Raw genomic sequence first — 16,273 nt, 5'->3', positions numbered from 1 at the left:
GCGCCAATGGGGAGGTTTTGAATCCATCTTCTTTGGTTCCGAGCCTTCCTCTCAGTGCTTCCGCCAGGGTGAGCTCAGCTCCTGTATCTATCTTGGAGCCGATGGCTCTGGCTTTGGCGCCAACCTTTGTCTTTTCGGAGCGGGGGAGATCTTCGGAGCCAGAGAGGTCGGCTTTTGAGGTGATGAGCAAGCTGTCTCAATCTACAGCCCCTGCCAGTGGTACAAGCACTCCCCCCCCCCCCCAGGGCACCCACTTCAGCCTCAGTACCTACTCTCTCCAGAGACAGCAGAGACCCCCAGCCTCAGGAGCCACCGGCTGGTGGTCCCCACTTCCAAGGCCTTCCCAGAAGGTCCCTTCAAGGAGCCCCCTCGGAAGAGGGGTATGCAAGAGGAAGCATATTGACTCCCAGGATGAGTCTCTGACATCTGACACTGACCTCGAGGAGTCGGAAGGGTCCCCAAGTCGTCCTCTGATGTCTCCTTTGTGGACATCCTGGAGATAACTAAACAGAGGTGCGACTGGCCCACTCTCAACCCTTCTGATGAGGAGTCTGTGTACCTGAAGGCTTTCTGGTCTCAGCCCTCTGCCTCTTGGGTGTCTCCACCTTTCGACGAACTAATGGATCTGGTTAGTCGGAAGGTGTGGGATACTCCCGATGCCATGGAGCCAGTTCCCAGGAGACCAAATAAGTTCCTGTCTGACCCCCTGGAAAAGAGTTCTTGTCTAAGGGCGTTCCCATAGATGCCATGGTGGTGGCTGCGGCCACGAAGGAGGAGTTGGCGGAGACTTCTTCCTCTGTTCATCCGCCAAACAAGGAGTCTCGACAGATGGAGATATTTGGGAAGGCGTGTATTTTAGTTCAGCGGCATTTTCACTCTGATCTCTGAACTATCTTACTCACTTCACGACGTTGCAGAGGGATCTCCTCAAGGAGTTAGGAGATTCCTTACAGGGTGCTTGTCCTGAGGGAGTCCCTGATAGGATCTCTGCTCAGTTGTCCACCCTAAATTCTGTAGTTAACTCCTCCATGCGGCTTATCTCCCATGCGGCTGATGGAGAGAGCAGAGAGGGTTCAGGAGTTGCCCTTAGGTGCCACTCCTGGATGCACCTGTGTAAATTTGCGAAGCCGTTCAAGTCCACCTTCACCAATGCCCCATTTGATGGTTCCTCCTTGTTTGCTCCCAAGGTGAAAGAAACACTTGCTCGGTGTGAGCAAGAAGGAAAGACTCTCTCTGCCGTGGGAGTCTGTTTTACTGTTCCCTCTTGACCATACCCCAAATGTCAAAGGGGGGGGGGGTAAAATGTGGTTCAAAAAGTCCCAGAGGGTCTTTCCGGACACAGAGTGAATCCTCCTTCAGAGGCAGAGGAGGAGGAAATGGTAGACGTCGCCCTAGAGGCAGGGGCGGTCTGCAATACAAGCAAGGCCGTGATTCCTTTCGAGGGCGGCCTTATCAGCGCTCCTGATGTGTGGGGCCAGTCGGGGGTCACATCTCTTTGTATTCAGAAGCCTGGCTAAATATCACCCAAGACAAATGGGTACAAAGAGTTGTTAACAGAGGCTATATCGTACCCTTTTCCCTTCCACCGTTTGTTCCCAAAAAGATCCCAGATGTTCAACCCATTCACAGGGATCAGGCAGCTGTGGAGATCAACAAGTCCCAGCAGACCAGACAGGATCCGGAACTTACTCCAGGTTCTTTTTAGTCCCAAACCGAACGGAGACTGGAGGCCAATTTTGGACCTCAGCAGATTAAACGAATTTTGAAGGATTACAAGTTTTGGATGGTCACACTGCAGTCGATACTCCCGTTGTTAGGAAAAGACTATTGGTTGTGCTCTCTGGATCTCCAAGAAGCCTACTACCATATAAAAATGGACAAGGTGTCAAGGAGATATCTGCGCTTCTGGCTGGGAGCCAGTCATTCAGTTTTGTGCACTGCCCTTTGGTCTCACCACAGCCCCCAGGGTGTTCACCAAATGCATGGCAGTAGTGACAGCTCACTTGAGATGTCAGGGATTCTAGGTTTTTCTGTATTTGGATGACTGGCTCCTGACCGCCCCCACCAGGCATCTACTCATCCAAAACGGGGACGCCACCATTCAACTTTGTGCTCAACTAGGGATCACCATAAACTGGGGAAAATCTGCATTACTGCCCTCGCAATCTGTGATTTAAAGGCGCGCAGAGGTTGACACAGTGGATATGACAGTTAGTCTCCCTGCTGAAAGAGCACAAAACCTCATCTCACAAGTTCAGCGTCATCTTCCACTTCGGAAGCTGAAAGCAAAATGGATTCTTCAACTTCTTGGTACGATGGCTTCAACCATTCTGTTAATACCTTTAGCCAGGTTGCACATGAGAATCCTCCAATGGTTCCTGTTTTCCCAGTGGTCATTCTAATATCTGCCGCTGAGTCACCCTGTCCTGCTGATGGAATCATGCAAAAAGGACCTTCATTGGTGGATAGCCCCCAACCACTTGTTCATGGGAGCTCCCTTTGTTCCTGCCCAACCCGTTTCCACGGATGCCTCTCAGGTCTGGTGGGGGGGGGGGGCATTATCTTGGCAGGACTGTCCACGGCACATGTCAAGAACAGGAGGCTCATCTGCATGTCAGTGTTCTGGAGATGAGTGCGGTGCTTCTGGCGTTGCAAGCACTTCAGGACCTTCTTCTTCCAGGGACAATTGCGGTACAATCGGACAACATGTCGGTTGTGTGGTATATCAACAAACAGGGAGGTACCAGATCTTACCCACTCTGCCAAGAGGCTATGCGAGTTTGGGAATGGGCGATTTCTTCCCAGCACTTTCTGGTGGCAACGCACATTTCGGGGACAACCAACGTGATAGCCGACAAGCTAAGATGGGCTATCTTACTGCCTCACTAGTGATCTCTGAAACGGAAAATAGTGGAACAGATTTTCAGGAGATGGAGACAGCCTTGCTGCGATCTTTTTGCCAGCCCAGTCAATGCTAAGTGCAGCAGCTATTTTTTCCCTAATTCCCCCTCCGGGGAAACGCCCAGAGAAGTTCTGGTCCACGATTGGCCCACGGGACTTCTATATGCCTTTCCACCATTCCCTCTTATCCCCAAAGTGATTCAGAAAGCCAATCAACTGGGAAGCAAGTTGATCCTCATTGCTCCTTATTGGCCTCATCAGGTCTGGTTCCCCTTCCTCGAGCCTCTTCTCCTGGACGATCCTTGGATTCTGGACCCAGTTCCAGATCTGTTGACCCACATGTCGGGTTAGCTACATCCTGCACTCCACACCCTCAAATTGACAGCATGGCTGCTCCAGTTCCATCTCTAGTCAGGCTTCATGATGTTTCTTCATCAGTATCGCATATTTTATATATTTTTTTATTCCAGTTTAATGACCGGGGAGGTCCACTGGGCTCGGTGAGCCTATTTTCAGTGGAGGCCCGGGGAGAAAAGCTCCAACAATACATAGTTACATGAATAATTACTAAGAAACTTTGCATTACTGACAAACATGTAGCATTCATAAAGAAACAAACAATTACAATTTTGTTTAGGTGTAAAAGACAGGCAAATGGCCTTGAGGCTAGATTTTACAGTATAGTTATTTATAGAATACAAATGAGCAAGGTTAGCTAGGTGAGAGATTAGCCAGGCGTAAAAGTGGGGGAGACCTTGAGAGGTATTAGGGTGAAGAGTATATTCTCTTATCCTCGCATAAACCCTTAACCAGAAGGCTGTGTGACAGTAAATGGAAAAGGTTTTCTATTTGGGCACAGAAAATGAAAGTGGATCCTCACACCGCTCCCATTCCCATGATTCTGGAATTCCTTTCGGAGCTTTTTCAACAGGGATCTGCCGCGGCCACCATCAAAGTACAGTTGGCGGCAATCTCTCATTTTTATTTAGGGTCCCCAAATGCCAACCTTATGTCTCATAAGCTATGCAAGACCTTTTTGAGAGGAGTCACTTTACTGAGACCACCATTACAAGAACCTGTGGCTTCTTGGGATTTAAATTTTGTGTTGTCCAAATTGACATCCCCTCCCTTTGAACCTTCTCACTCATCTTCTTTAAAATATTTGTCTTGGAAGACTGTTTTTAGTAGCTATTACGTCAGCCAGACGTGTGTCTGAGCTACAAGCCCTGTCTATTACGCCACCTTATTTAATCTTTCGTAAAGACAGGATATCTTTACATGCCAATCCCTCGTTTGTTCCCAATGTTTATTCTACTGCCACCTTAAATTAGTCCATTGAGCTTCCAGTTTTCTTTCCCAATCACTGTAGTGCAGCTGAATATCGTTTCCAGCAGCTGGACGTTCACAGACAGCTACGTTTTTATTTGCAACGGACCAAAGAGTTTCAGAAGTCAGACCAGTTATTCAATTCGTTTTCCAACTCCAGATTGGGCTTACCAGTTTCTAAGGTGACATTGTCTAATTGGATTTGTAGTTGCATGGCCTTCATCTACAATTTGGAGGGCAAACCTTTACCCCACAGGATCAAGGCTCACTCTGCCAGGTCTCTGTCTACCTCTGCAGCCTTTCAAGCCAGGGTACCACTTGATCATATTTGTGCAGCAGCTGTGTGGGCTACCCCTCACACCTTTATTACTCATAAGTTGGATTTGGCATCCAGGGGTAGAGCATCCTTTGGCTCCACGGTGCTCAGGAGTATCTTCCAATGAGCCACCCAAGAATAAGGCGCTAGGGTCGCTGTCCCATATGTGAAAATGAAGGTGAGATTGGACTACCTAACATAAAGTTATGTACTCACCATAACGTTCCATGTTGGTAGTCCATCTCACCCTTCATTTTTACCAACCTGCCCTCCTGCCCCGGTCCTGGAAGATCTGAAGGTAATAATTTGATTCTCTTGGTTGGTGACCCTTTAGTATTGGTTTGTTGGTTAGGGGGTTTTCTGTTTCTAGTGAGCAGCAAACAAGATCTGGGGATTGCACTGGTGCACCATGGGATACCTGCTTAGCCACGAGCCAACCAGAAGTCTTCCAAGCTTGTAAATCGGCTGAGTCGAAGCCGAGGATTGGCTCCGAACCCATATGTAAAAATGAAGGGTGAGATGGACTACCAACATGGAATGTTATCGTGAGTGCATAACTACTTATTTGGCAAACCTGACTTTATGATACTGGCACAGTAAAAGAATGAACTTAAAATTATCTGTTCCACAGTCCATACAGTGCAACTAACCAAAAATGCACAAAGACGAGTGCCTCATAGAAATTACTGATGGTAGGGCAAGGAATAGAGAATTGCTTTATAGTTTGCCATTGAATTCGAGAGCAGCACAATAAGTTCAAAAAGAATGCATTAGTTATATGACTAATGTAAGTGATTCAGAATTTCCTAAAATATTCAGTAACCACTCCCCTCCCCCGAAAAAAAATCGTGACACTGCAGGACTGTGGAATAGAGATAATTTTCAAGTCATTGTTACATTAATACTATGTTGTAGATATAGCAAGGAGTAAGTCAATTGTAACTAGTAATAAAACAAACCAGAATAATCAAGCAGTTTCTGCTACTTGCACCTAGAAAAAAAATTAATGAAACTTTTTAAATAAATCTTCCTACTGTAGGCAGGGGGGAAGAGATTTATATTGGTAATCTCTTCTTTTCCATTATGAGCTGTCAGTTTTACTTGACTCTGTAAAAGTCTCATTGCAGTGCCAATTTTAACAACTATGCAGCAGTGTGGAGTGGGAGACTGTCAATTCCTCTTGGACTACAAAAGAAAACCGTGAATCAAGGCCTGCAATTTAGCTGCTTTTTTGTCTGTAGCTGGATAACTTCTAGGTACAGTGTAAAACAAGCTCTGAGCCAAACATTAGTGAGGGTGATTAGAGACGGAAAAGAAGCAGTCCTTTTACAGAAGGTATAGGAGATTAGTGACTCTAACAGATCCATTGTATATCAATGGCATGGGAATTCAGTTACTTCCTTATGTCTGGCATGAGTCATACAAAGGATTATGGTAAAGAGAAAGGGTCAAGGAAGAACAAGATCACATTGATGCATCAAGCCCCATCAATAGCCATGTTGTGGAAAACAGGCTTAAATTACAAATAAAGCAAATAGGTCAAGAAACAGAGTGAAAAAACAAGATTTATTTTTTAGTTCTAGGGTGGTGTTTTCCTTTAATGAGTTTGCTTGCTATTGGTTAGCGGTCTCCTTAAATGATCTAATTGTTGTTTCACAGTATAGCTTCTTGTTCCAAGAAGTGTCCCTGCCTGATCATAGGGCAGTTAATTATAAGGAATAAGTATCAACTGCTGTAATTAGCAGGAGGCATTTACAAACAGTATTTAAAATATGTCCGTCATTTTGGATCTGTGCCCCCCCCCCCCCCCCCCCAATGTTTTTGGCTTTGTCCATATTTGTGAGCTTGAAGGTTGAGATGTACTGAGGTACACACTTTTTTTGACTGGTAGCTACTTGGAGTTCTGCAAATACAACTATTTTATTGTTTCTTAATTCTGGTCTGACCATGAATTTGTTCGAGTTGTAGCAATATTTCAGCAGATCAACATTTTTGTGAACTTTGTGGGTTGTCTGTGTATTTTCTGTCTTTACTTTTTATTAGTCTGCTACAGTTAAATCTTAAAACAAGAATGTGCTGCTTGTCATTTTTCTTTTTAAAGCTTTGTAACCATGTTTTTTTGATTGGGAGGGGTTATGCTGTTGGATATTAAAATTTTATGCTCATTAGTACTTCATGATTGAAAGATTTATTAGCAATCAAAAGCTGAAAATTAAAAAAAAAAAAAAGTGATTTATTGCTTACAGTAACAATGTAGTCCCGCAAATGCACCTTATATTTTAGGGGGCTGCTGCTCTTCCTATAACCATCTCTAACTTGAAATAGAGTTGTTGCTTTTTGATTAAAAATATGGGGGGGGGGTAGAGGGTGCAGCAGCTTCCCTTACATGATGCATCAATAGTATTACTTATGAAGCAGTACTGTAGTTAGGACTGGATTACCCAAGGGTACCCACTGTTAAGAGCCTTTGTCCAGAGTTTTGATCTCTGTAGGTTGAACGATATGTTTGACCATGATGGGGCTGACATGCCTCAGCTTCTCTCTCTCTCTGCCTTAGATGTTTCAGCATTAAGTTTTGAGGTTAATGCATAATGTTACAATGAAACCCACACCAAGGAAAGAATTAAAATTCCTGCTATGGATTCCATCCATCCACAAAACCTTGTTCCCGTTTTTGCACATTGGTTCGAGATGTCACATCAGCAGTAACAGTCCTTTAGAGCCAAGGTGTACCACCGCCCAGTGGCTAGCCCTGCCACTGTAGCTTTTACACACAAACCCATGCACACTCTCACTAGTGACCAGTTTAGACTGCCCAGTCTACTTACTGCATGTCTTTGGAATGTGGGAGAAAACCGGAGGAAACTCATGCGAGCACAGGGAGGGCATGCAGACTCCCCACAGAAGACAATCCAGCTGAAAATTGAACCAGGGAACCTCTTATGGTCAGTAAACAACACTGCCCACTCTGCCACCCTTAAGGAGTCTAAGTGCAAAAAGATGATGCTTGATTTTGGGACATAGACATTTTCATTAGGGAAATGGGTAAATGTATGTATTGTGCCTGCAGTGTATAGTATCTGTAATGCTGTCAGGCTATCGATTGCTTGGATGATTGGAGAATCTCCATTGCTAATGCAGGAAATGTTGACAGCACTGTGTAAGCACTGCGAGTTAGTGGAACATTAATGTGAAATTGGTTCCTTTCTGTTTCCTTGTTTAGTGGGTCCTATAAGTCCGCCACAGCCTCCTTCAGTTAGTGCATGGAACAAGCCTCTGACTTCATTTGGATCAGCATCCATTCCTGAGGTAAGAACATGTTCTACTTCATTGTCTTACTTGACTTGATGTTAAGCCTTGCTTTTGCCATACTTTTGCAGATGAGACCGTTATGGTAACAGAATTTGAGACCTGTAGTTGGTTCTGTATTTTTCTTTATACTTTGAGGACTAAATGGGAGTGTTTTGAGATGAGAAAAGTAACAAACGTGAAACTGGTGATACTTCTCACAAGGAGAGACCCCTATTCAAACCTGAAGGCTTTTGAAGGGTGCTTGTAGGATTATGCTGAAAATGTGCTTGCTTTTTTTTTTTTTTTTTTTAAATGAATCGCCATCTGGGATCAGGCAACTTAAGTAAGCATAAAACTGATAACATATCTGAAGTAGTTCACTTAATTTGGTCTTCGGATCCGACACAGCCACATAGCTAGCATCATTGATCTGAGCTCTTAGCTCTTCCACTCTACCTTTAATGCTCCCCTGCCTCCTTCCCTCCCTTTAGATCTTGTTTGCATCTGTTCAGCCTGCAACGTGGTCTGAGCTGTCTCTCTCTGGAGTTAGTATGTCTTTTTGTGCATTTTCACATAAGTGACCTACCTTTTTTTTTTCCCTTCTCTATTTCTCTTTCTTTTCTCTAAACGCATTAGTAAAAAAAAAAAAAAAAAACCCTCTTTCTTTTCTAAGCCTATGTGTGTGTGTTACAGGCCTCATCTAAGTCAGGCTTCAAACGCTGCTGCGAGTGTGACCTCCTGTCCTGTTTGCGCTGAGTTCAACCCCAGAGCACTTCAGGACAGGAGGAGTAAGTTAATATTCAAGGGCTTCCTGCCCGCCAAGGGAATGGCCGTTCCCACCAGGAGACATACAACCACCGCTAGTTCCCCTCCACAGACCTCAGGGACTAAAACTCCCTCCAAGAAGCGTGGGGTGGGAGATAAGACTTCTAGGGACAGGCCCTGCAAGCGGTCCCTCGACTGTTTTGCCATGGTTGGCCTTCCTGCTAAAACTGCGACTGATCCCCTCAGCTCCACTCCCCTAGATTTTCCCCAGAGCCGGAGGTGATCAGAGTGCGATCTTTCCCCCACCCCCACCACTCTCGACCCATGTCTCTGGCCTCTTCTGCCCACTCCACCTGGTCTCTCAGCGAACCGGAGATGGACAGAATGATGCGGAAGTTTATCCGCATTCAAATTCAGATGGGGGTCTTGCCTACTCCCTCCCCCTCAGGAGGGGGTGCCTCACAACCCTTTTTCTCACTGATTTCTCCTTCTCTGATATGACCTGTGATTTTGGAGCCCTTGGATCCGAGGACTCTGAGTCGGGGAATCGGTGCCGATGGTACCTAGTACCTCAACACCAGTAGTTGCCTGGAGTTTGTCGGATCCGAGCTCTCTGGGCCGTATCCTCGGGGTCAGATCAGAGGGGGCACTGTCGGCTCCAAGTGTTTCGGATCGAAATGCCTCTGTTGGTTTCTTGGCTCCTAGAGTTTCTGCTCTGACTCCCCTGTTGGATCAGAAGGGAACGGCTCTGTTGGGGTCTGATTTGGAGATCCGTTCCCAGTCTGCTTTTGACGTGGTGGAGAGGCTTCTCTCAGCCCCAATTGAGATCCCTGACTGTCTCATCTTCGGGTTCTGCCCTGACCCCATCTGGATTTGGTACAGTTCCGACCATTTTGTCCTCTCAGGGACAGCCCATGCCTTTAATGCCTCAAGTCACTCCAGTCAGGGAGCCCGCAAATATTTGTGAGTCCTCCCCAGAGAGCCACACTGAGGAGGTACCTCACAAATGGATGTGTAAGAGGAGGCGCCTAGACTCCCCTTTGGAGTCTGTCACCTCGGACACTGAGTTGGAGGAAGGGGAAGGTCCCCCCCCCCCAGCATGTCTCCTTTGGAGACATCCTGGAAATCCTGTGTCAGAAAGGGGGTTGGTCTGCTCAAAAACTGACCCCAGACGAAGCAGTGTTTCTTGAGGCGTTTGGCTCAGGCGGATCTACTTCCTGGGTGTCTCCTCCCATGGATCCCTTAGTGGATCTCATAGCATGTCGGGCGTGGAAGGAGCCGGACACGGTAGAGCTTATCTGCAAACAGCCCAACAGGGTTCTCAGTCCCCCTAGTGGTAGGATGCACTGGTATAAAATATCCCTGGTAGATGCTATGGTCATGGCCGGGGTCACAAAGAAAGAACTGGCCCTTGAAAGCTCTTCAGTCTGTCCTCCTGACAGTGAGTCACGGTTTGGGAAGTGGGTGTATACTTCAGCGACCTTTGTAGTCCGGGCTCTGAACTACATGGCACACCAGACCCGATTACAGCTGAGTCAATCCCAGAGTCCATGTCGGTGGAGGACAAGAAGACGTTCTCCACTCATATCCATTTCTAATACATCTATGCATCTTTTCTCCCATGCTATGGGGGAAGCTGCTAGGGCTGCCGGGTTGGGAATTACCATCGGGCGTCGTTCCTGGCTCTGGCTGCGTCAGTTCTCTGACCCCTTCAAGGCATCCATTACCAACACCTCTTATGATGGTTCTTCCCTTTTTGGGAAGTCAGAGAGAGACTAGTCCAGAGTGAAAAGGACAGTAAGACTCTGCCATCGGAATCCGCTTCTCCTCCTTTTAAAGATCCTTCTTGAGGAATCAGGGAGGGGCAAAGAAGATGTGGTTCCGAAAGGTTCAGACATCTAACTGGGACACTTGGGTCGTCCCCCAGAGGCAAGGGGGGGGGGGGTTATGATCGATCCCCAGAGGCAGAGAGGATCTGAGGAATTCTGGATCCCGAGAACCTTTCTCGGGTGGGCCTGGATAGCAGCCCTGAAGGGTTCCTCAGCTGCTCCTCTCTGGAGGCAGTCAGGGGTCACCTTTCGCTGCACCCAGCAGCATGGGAGTCCATGACAAACGATTGCTGGGTGTTGCATATTATATCCAGAGGCTGTTCTATCCCCTTCAACCAGCCATCCCTTCTTCCCAGACACCTCCCGAATGTTTTGCCCGCTCAACAGGAGGCAGCAGCCTTAGAAGTACACAAGCTGCTAGAAAAGCGAGTCATCCAAAGGATCCCCCCAGATCAATCTGGATCGGGGTTCTATTCCAGGTTCTATTTAGTGCCAAAGAAGACTGGGACCGAAGACCCATCTTGGATCTTTCCACCCTGAACCTGGCAGTAACCAAGACAAAATTCTGGATGGTCACTCTCCTCTCTATCCTGCCCTATCTGGAGGCAAACCATTGGATATGCTCAATTGACCTCCATGATGCTTACTACCATATCAGAATGGACAGACGCTCCCAGAGGTTTCTCAGCTTCCGGCTGGGAGCCAGTCACTTTCAATTCAGAGCCCCTCCCCTTTTGTCTCACCACAGACCCCCAGGTGTTCACCAAAGTAATGGCAGTGATTGCTGCTCACCTGAGGCTTCAGGGCATTCAGGTCTTTCCGTACCTGGACGATTAGCTCTCTGCGGCCCCTTCCAAGCATCTTCTATGCCAATGTATCATTTGAAGACCAACAGTGTAAAAACACACAAACCAAGGCAGCAGCTGATGGATCAAAAAATTCTGTAAACCAGCACACCAAAGAAACCAGGATAATCTTGTAAAAACGTTGTTTAATAATCCACAAAATCAGAGGTCAGCGCTTTCATTCCCTCTGGAACTTCATCAGAACTCATAAAATTTAAGACGTTTTGTGTGCTAAATACAAATTTAAAAAAAAAAATCACATGCACAAACCCTCCAATAAAATCATTTATGCTCTAATTGCTTCAATTTCAACATTGGGTGTATGGATAAAGTGTCATGTAAACCTGAAAATTGCGTTGCATTCAGTACAGTTTGCCATTTCAACTTAGCCATATTCAGGTGCTCATCCACCACCCTCCCTTGAAAATCTTTCGCCAACTTCTCCACAACCATAAACTTAAAGAAATGTGTCTAATTGTTTTTTATATGTCTGAACAAGGCATTAATTCAGTTTACCGTTCCTGATATCAGCACAATGTTTATATATACGGTCTTGTAACCTTCTCATAGTCTTGCCTATGTAAAAACTTGTACATAATGTGCATTGAGCAAGGTAAACAACATTTTTGGTCTCACAATTGTTACCTCCCTTATTAAACTACCATTTTACAAGATTATCCTGGTTTCTTTTCTGTGCTGGTTTACAGAATGTTTTGCTCCATCTTCTGTGCCAAGCCAGGGACTACTTTCTACGTTTAGCCGAACATCTAGGCATCACAATCCATCTCTCCAAACCTGCGCTGACACCAGTTCAGAGACTGAACTTCATTGGGGCCCGGTTAGATACAATTCAGATGCAGGTCTTTCTAACCCTGGAAAGAATTTGCAGTCTGAGGGCTCATGTCTTACAGGTTCTTCAGACAGTGGTTCCAACAGCAGAGTCAGTTCTCAGAGCCTTGGGTTCCATGGCAGCTGCAATCCAACTCTTGCCTTTACCTCACTTTCACATGCGCATTCTTCAATGGAATCTTGCGGTCCAGTGGTCTCTTCTGGATCAACCCATATCTTATCTGGTTCGGATATCCAGGGTATGCAGGGATTCCCTTCATTGGTGGATTCAGTCTTCAGATCTTACGAAGGGTCGTCCCTTTCTTCCACCCTTGCCCAAAGCCACAGTGACCACAGACTCCTCCCTGCTCTGGTGGGGGGGGGGGGCATTGCTCTGGGCGGATGGCCCAGGGCACGTGGTCTCTTTCTGAGACCAAGTTGCATATCAGCGTGTTAGAGATGAGGGTGGTGCTTCTAGCGTTGCAAGCTCTTCATGCCTGTCTGCCTCTAGGAACGATTACCATACAGACAGACAACATGTCGGTAGTCTGGTACATCAGCAAACAGGGGGAAACCAGATCCTGTCTACTGTGTCGCAAGGCCATGAGAGTGTGGGAATGGGTGATCTCTGGTCATTTTTTGGTAGCAATGCACATTCTGGGTCGTTCCACATTCTGCCGGACAGGATCATCAGGTCCATTCTGATGCCTTACTAGTGGTCTCTGAACCCTTAAATGGCGGAGCGGATCTTCCTCAGGTGGAGGTCGCCCTTGCTGCGATCTAGTCACAGCTCCTTCCAACGTGAAGTGCAGCGAGTGCTTCGCCCTGTGTCCCCCTTGAGGGGAAGCCCCCAGAGATGCCCTGGTTCATGCTTGGCCACCTGTCTACAATATGTCTTTCCTCCTCTCCCCTTGATCTCCAGCTTTCTGCAGAAAGCTCGCAGGCTGGGGAGCAGAGTCATCCTCATTGCCCCATTCTGGCCTCACCAAGTCTGGTTCTCATCCGTACAGGTCTCATGCAGTAGTTCCACCATGGACTCGATCTGGTACCAAGTCTTATCTCCTATCCATTGGGGATACCTCATCCAGATCTGGTCAGTCTGAAGCTCATGGCATGGCTGCTCCAGTTCCCATGATCATTTGGACTCCCGGTTTATCTTCCCCAGTCAAGGAAATTCTGGTTGCGGCTCACAAGTCCTCAATCAGAAGAGTATACCATAGCAAATGGAAACTTTTTCGATCTAGGCTTCCCAATGTGCCTTACATCCCTTTACGGCCCTGGTTTCGGCAATTCTAGATTTTTTAGCAAATCTCTTTCAGCAGGGTCCCAGTTTGTTTACTATTAGAGTGCAAGTGGCTGCTATTTCTTCTTTTCACATAGGAGAAAATGTGACTGCTTTAGCTTCCTCTAAGCTCTGCAAGGCTTTTCTAAAGGGTACTTTCTTACCATGTCCCTCCGGTGAAAGAACCTTTGCCCCCCCCCCCCGACCTAACTTTAGTTCTGCTAGGCCCTTTTGAACCTGCAGCTACGGTTGAGTTAGTTTTTATCCCGGAAGACTGCCTTCTTAGTAGCCATCACCACTGCTAGGTGGATGTCAGAACTCCAAGCTCTATCTATTAAAGTCCCTTGCATGATTTTCCCCAAGGATAGAGTTTCTTTTGGTACCAATCCTTCCTTTCTACCTAAGGTGGCCTCTGAAGTGAACATAAACCAAATGATCAATTTGCCAGTTTTCTTTCCAAATTTTCAGAATAAAGGTGAGTACAAATTGCATTTGTTAGATGTACACAGACAACTCAGATTTTACCTTCATATGACTAAATCCTTCAGGAAGTCTGATCAGTTATTTGTTTCTTATGTCAATCCTTTTTTGAGGAAATCATTTTCCAAAGTTGCTATTGTTAGCTGGATTACTGAATGCATCACCAGGGCCTGTCTAACTAAGGGATGATCTCCACCAGGCCACGCTAAAGCACACTCTAGCAGATCCATGGCTACCTTGGCAGCGTATTGGTCTAGAATGTCTCTGGATGACATTTGCTCTGCTGTTACAGGGTTTTCATCTCATACTTTCATTTCCCATTATAAGCTGGACATCATTTCCAGAAGCAGGTATTCTTTTGGCTTCGCCGTACTCCGGAGTATCCTTCCGTGAGGGCCTCCCAGGTGTAAGTAGCTGGGGACTCTGTCCCAGAGGTTGAATACCAGATTAAGTCAAACTACTTCAGATAAAGAAGTTATGTACTTACCATAACGTTCCATCTGAGTAGTTCTACTTCATTTGTCCTCAACCATCCCCCCTCCTTCCCCCTGACTTGTCACTGTTGTCTTGAGCATATGTAAGAATTTGTTGCCATATATTGCCCTTTATGCCCTTGCTTTAGGATATGTTGGAGCAGTTAGCAGTGACAGGGCCTTGTTGGGTCGGGTCCATGTTTATTGTCAGCAGCAAACTCTATCTGAATGGAGGAAGGAGGCAGGGGAACATTACGGGTAGAGGGGAGGAGCTGACAGCTCGGCTCAATGATGATAGCTATGTGGCTGTGTCGGATCCATCCTGGATCCGGGTCCCAAAGGTTGAAGACAAATGAAGTAGAACTACTCAGATGGAACGTTATGGTGAGTACATAACTTTTTTCTCTGGTTTACTATCTGTTGTCCGTAGTAACTAATCCTACGTTCCAGCCTTTAGCCAGATTGAATGGCATATTCCCCAGTGTGTTTTTTTACTGCGGATCTTGCAGTAGCATTTTTGCCAACATGTGGCTGCCACTGATAATTCCTGTAGCCTTTTTTCCAAAGTGATTTACCCATCTGTTCAGGTTTGCATCTGAAGAATTTCCCTTTTAATCTTCTGCTCTTTGCTTGCTTAAGTTATTTTGCTAATGATTTTTTTGTAATATTGAAGCAGTTGTTAGGAAGTCGTTTTGGTAATTTTTTATAATGTTTTGAAGTCAGTAAGTTATTTTTCTAATGATTTTTCTAATGTTTTGAAGCAATCGATGTTTAGAAGAGTAAGTGGAGGTTCTTTGTCCAGTTCGATTGTCTCATTTCTGAAATGTTCTCCCATTGTGGGAAGGCGTTACATCAAGCTACTGGTGAGTGACATGCTGAGGAAGACGAGTGGAGTAAGGTTTTTTTTTTTCTTACAACTGGCCCACTGCTTAGAAGTCCCTTAGATCGCCAAGCATTAAGAGGGTGTAAGGGTCCATAAGGAGCAGCTCAGGGGGGGAGGGCAAGTGGTTTTCTAAAATATCTGTGAAGTAGCATTGTCAGTTTTGTTCACAAGTTAGCTGCTGACAAGGGCACCTTAACCTTGAACCCTCATAGCCAGTCCTACTACAGTGCTGGGAAAGGCTAGCTTGTGGTTCTGATGTGCAGTCTTTTGTATAGGCAGTATTTAAACTGTCACTTTAGCTCTGCTCTTGTTTGGTGATAGCTGGCGGCTTCCTTCCTCAGCAGCTGTTTAGAGTTGAATATTCTTTGTGTATTTTTGTCTAAATGTGTGTGAGGGTGTTTGTTGAAAAATGTTTTTGAATAGAACTGTATTGAAAACTGTAATGAATGGTATCTGTGTACCTGCAAGTCACTGGGGAGTAGTCATGAGGTTTCACTGCCTTTATCAATGGTAGCTCAAGCACACATTTTGATTGGAAGAGTGTCATTTTTGAAGAACATTGAAGCAATAAGTCACTTTGGAATTGAAGTTTTTGCTATTGCATTTCTTAATTGTTTGGTGTTTATTGCAGGGGACAAAGTAGAAAATTTGTAGAAGCAGCAAAAATACTTGAGCCCTATCAAGAGCATTTAGTGGAAATTTATGAGGTTGATGGCTCCACTTTCTTTGGAGCCAAGGTAAAAGGCATGCTAACCAGGAAATCAGCAAGATGGTAAAACACACACTACTGTGGGAATCAGATGTTCGTGTTTCACTGTTGCAGTCATTACTCTTGGGTTATCCTGCTGGCAGGCTACCCGCAGTAGGCCTGAATTCCAAAGTCTTGGTCCGGCGTCTGTTGCTGTCGCCTCTTCCCTGACGTCAGTGTGCCAGGGGTATAAAAGATGCAGCCGATGCCATTTTCTTCAGTCTTTCTTGCCGTGTGGTGCCCGAAGAAAAAGCAGTTCGCAAGTGCCGGTCGGCGCCCGAAGAAAAAGCAGTTCGCAAGTGCCGG

General features: G+C 46.1%; 1 protein-coding gene across 1 annotated transcript in view; it reads left to right on the top strand.

The window, feature by feature from the left end:
* PRRC2C (proline rich coiled-coil 2C) overlaps window positions 1–16,273 on the top strand; it is a 2,776,386-nt gene that overhangs the window by 1,802,786 nt on the left and 957,327 nt on the right. Inside the window, exon 18 of the mRNA XM_044086759.1 lies at window positions 7,767–7,852. Within this exon, the coding sequence (XP_043942694.1) occupies window positions 7,767–7,852 (86 nt within the window). The remainder of the gene's footprint in view (window positions 1–7,766; window positions 7,853–16,273) is intronic.

Source organism: Protopterus annectens, chromosome 10.part0 (assembly GCF_019279795.1).
Source record: "Protopterus annectens isolate FY-2018-M chromosome 10.part0, PAN1.0, whole genome shotgun sequence".
NCBI classification, from domain to species: domain Eukaryota; kingdom Metazoa; phylum Chordata; order Ceratodontiformes; family Protopteridae; genus Protopterus; species Protopterus annectens.
This window is presented reverse-complemented; position numbering and strand designations above follow the sequence as displayed.